The sequence below is a fragment of the Antrostomus carolinensis genome, unplaced genomic scaffold, assembly GCF_000700745.2.
Source record: "Antrostomus carolinensis isolate BGI_N321 unplaced genomic scaffold, ASM70074v2 scaffold23746, whole genome shotgun sequence".
In the NCBI taxonomy this organism is placed as follows: domain Eukaryota; kingdom Metazoa; phylum Chordata; class Aves; order Caprimulgiformes; family Caprimulgidae; genus Antrostomus; species Antrostomus carolinensis.
The window spans coordinates 3,425-6,035 of NW_010321517.1; the positions used below are offsets into that span (position 1 = coordinate 3,425).

The window sequence follows — 2,611 nt, forward strand, 5'->3', positions numbered from 1 at the left end:
GAAGAAGTTTTTCCTTCAGTTTGTCTGGAACTTCTGGTGTCCCAGTTTGTGCCCATTGCCCCTTGTCCTGTCACTGGGCACCACCGACAAGAGCCTGGCCCCATCCTCTTGACACCCACCCGTTAGATATTGATGAGCATTGAGAAGGTCCCCTCAGGCTGCTCTTCTCCAGGCTCAGCAGACCCAGGTCTCAGCCTGTCCTCATCAGAGAGATGCTCCAGGCCCCTCATCATCTTCATCACCCTCCACTGGACTCTCTCCAGTAGCTCCTGGTCTTTCTTGAGCTGGGGAGCCCAGAACTGAACAGAGCACTTCAGATGTGGCCTCACTGGGGCACAGCAGAGAGGGAGGAGAACTTCCCTCGACCTGCTGGCCACAGTCTTCTGAATGCACCCAACCAGGGCAGGAACCTCCTTCTTCTCATCTTCAGCCCAGGCCCCAGCAGAATTCCCTAGGAAGTGGGTCTGGGCTGCATGTTGGACCTTCTGTTCCCTTCCCTGGGCGTCTCCAGTGACAATGACCTGGCTTGTTTTCCTTTCTGGAAGCAGTTTTGTTGGAGGGTGTGGACCAAATCAACCTGGGTGCCACCTCCAGCCTAGATGAACCATCCCCCTTGCCATGGTTTGGTTCTTCTCGCAGAGCCTCATTCCGATTTCACAAGGGCACTGGAGAAGGTGGGGTGGTGACAGAGGAGAGGCACCTGCTGTCCCCAGCAGAAAGTCAGTTGGACTCGATGATCTTTGGTTGGACTTAATGATCTTAAAGGTCTTTTCCAACCCAAACGGTGCTGTGAACCTGTTGCCATTGTCCCCTGTCCCCAAGTCTGGCCAGGCAGAGAGGGAGGGAGCAGGGAATTGTCTGTGTCGTGTGCCCTGTCTGCCTGCTGGGCCTGTCCCAGGGAGGGTGGGGTGTGGCTCCAATGGTCCATCTCACACTCCTTGATGCTCCTCAACCTTCTCACCATCTCCTAGAGGTCTGCCACTAAGCAGAGGAGCTCCTCTACCTGGACTGCTCACTGCTACTGGTCCATACTGGTGTAAGGGGTAGGGCAGACACTGGGACCGCAGTGTGTTCCCATCAGAGCTTGGTCCAGGAAGCTGTTCAGAGCTCTGCAGGGACTTCCAAGCAGCAAAACTGGGATGAACTGGGAATAGCCAGAGCTGGGACACTGGAGGGGGACACATTGGGCCATTGAGAGGGGGGGACACAGCTCCAGTGAGGGCTGATGAAGCTGGAGGCAGCTCCGGGCTCGTTAATCCACCATCTCTTCTTCTTAAGAAGCTGATCTGGGGTTACTGGAGCTCAAGAAGACCTCGGACTTTGGCAAAACCTTCAAGGTCATCGGCACCAAGATTTATTCCTTCGGGCTGGGAGGACGATTTCTTTTCGCTTCAGTCATGACAGAGAAGGTCCTTGTCCCCCACCCAGTGCTGGGAGAGCGGGTAGTGGTGGCTTGTCCCCACCTGCAGCTCTTCCCTGGTGTTTCCCCTTCCTCTCCTGGTGAGGAGGATGAAGGATGATGATGTTTTTGGTTCCTCAGGGCACGACGAGGCGCATTCATGTCTCTCTCGACCAAGGTGAGACCTGGAACATGGCCCAGCTCCCCTCTGTGGGGCACGAGCAGTTTTACTCCATCCTGGCTGCTAACGATGACCTGGTGTTCATGCACGTGGATGAACCAGGTGGTGAGTGGGACAGGGACACGTCCTGGGGCTGGGGACAACTGGAAATACCTCCTCACCCCAGCGTGGGGCTCTCCACTCTCTGCAGCACCCAGGGACTGTGACCACGCTGGGTCACTGGGGTGGTTTCACCCCAAGGGTTTGCTGGTGCTGATGTCAGTCTGTGGTGGCCCCATGGGAACATCCCCCCCTGACCCACCCCTCACTGCTGTCCCCATGTCCCTCACAGACACGGGTTTTGGCACCATCTACACCTCTGATGACCGTGGCATCGTCTACTCCAAGTCCTTGGAGCGACATCTCTACACCACCACCGGTGGGGAGACCGACTTCACCAACGTCACCTCGCTGCGGGGCATCTACATCACCAGTGTCCTCTCTGAAGGTGGGTGACTCCATCCCTGTCCCCTCCTCACCCCCAAAATTGGGACTGTGTGTCCCCAGTGATGGGATCTGGGTGCTGGGTGCTGGGGTGGGGGGCTGGAGGGGAGCGTGTCCCCCATGCAGGGGTGGTGAGGATGCCCTGGGTGTCCTCCTGACCCCATCAGCTCCTCCTCCTCCTCCTCCCACCAGACAACTCCATCCAGTCTGTCATCACGTTTGACCGCGGTGGGGAGTGGGTGCCGCTGAGGAATCCCAAGAACACCACCTGTGACTCCACGGCCAGGAACAGGGAGGAGGTGGGTCTGTGCCCCCCACCCCGGGGGTCCCGGGGCCGTTCCCCAGGGTATCGTCCCTCTTGGCTCTGCCCAGGGGATGGTCAGGGGTGGGGGAACCCGTCCTGCAGCCCCCGCCAGAGGTGCTGAGGGTGTGGGGTCAGCTGTGCTGGGGCTGTGGGTCACACCGAGGGGCTGTGGGTCACCCTGTGGGTCACACCGTGGGGCTGTGGGTCACACCGTGGGGCTGTGGGTCGCCCTGTGGGCCAGTGG

At 58.9% G+C, this 2,611-nt stretch overlaps 1 protein-coding gene across 1 annotated transcript in view; it reads left to right on the forward strand.

The window, feature by feature from the left end:
* Positions 1–2,362, forward strand: part of SORT1 (sortilin 1) — a gene marked incomplete at both ends in the record, with an annotated part of 5,739 nt that extends 3,377 nt beyond the window's left edge. Inside the window, 4 exons of the mRNA XM_010169967.1 lie at positions 1,282–1,409; positions 1,541–1,685; positions 1,912–2,067; positions 2,256–2,362. Coding sequence (XP_010168269.1) covers positions 1,282–1,409; positions 1,541–1,685; positions 1,912–2,067; positions 2,256–2,362 — 536 coding nt within the window. The remainder of the gene's footprint in view (positions 1–1,281; positions 1,410–1,540; positions 1,686–1,911; positions 2,068–2,255) is intronic.
* Positions 2,363–2,611: the final 249 nt, after the last annotated feature.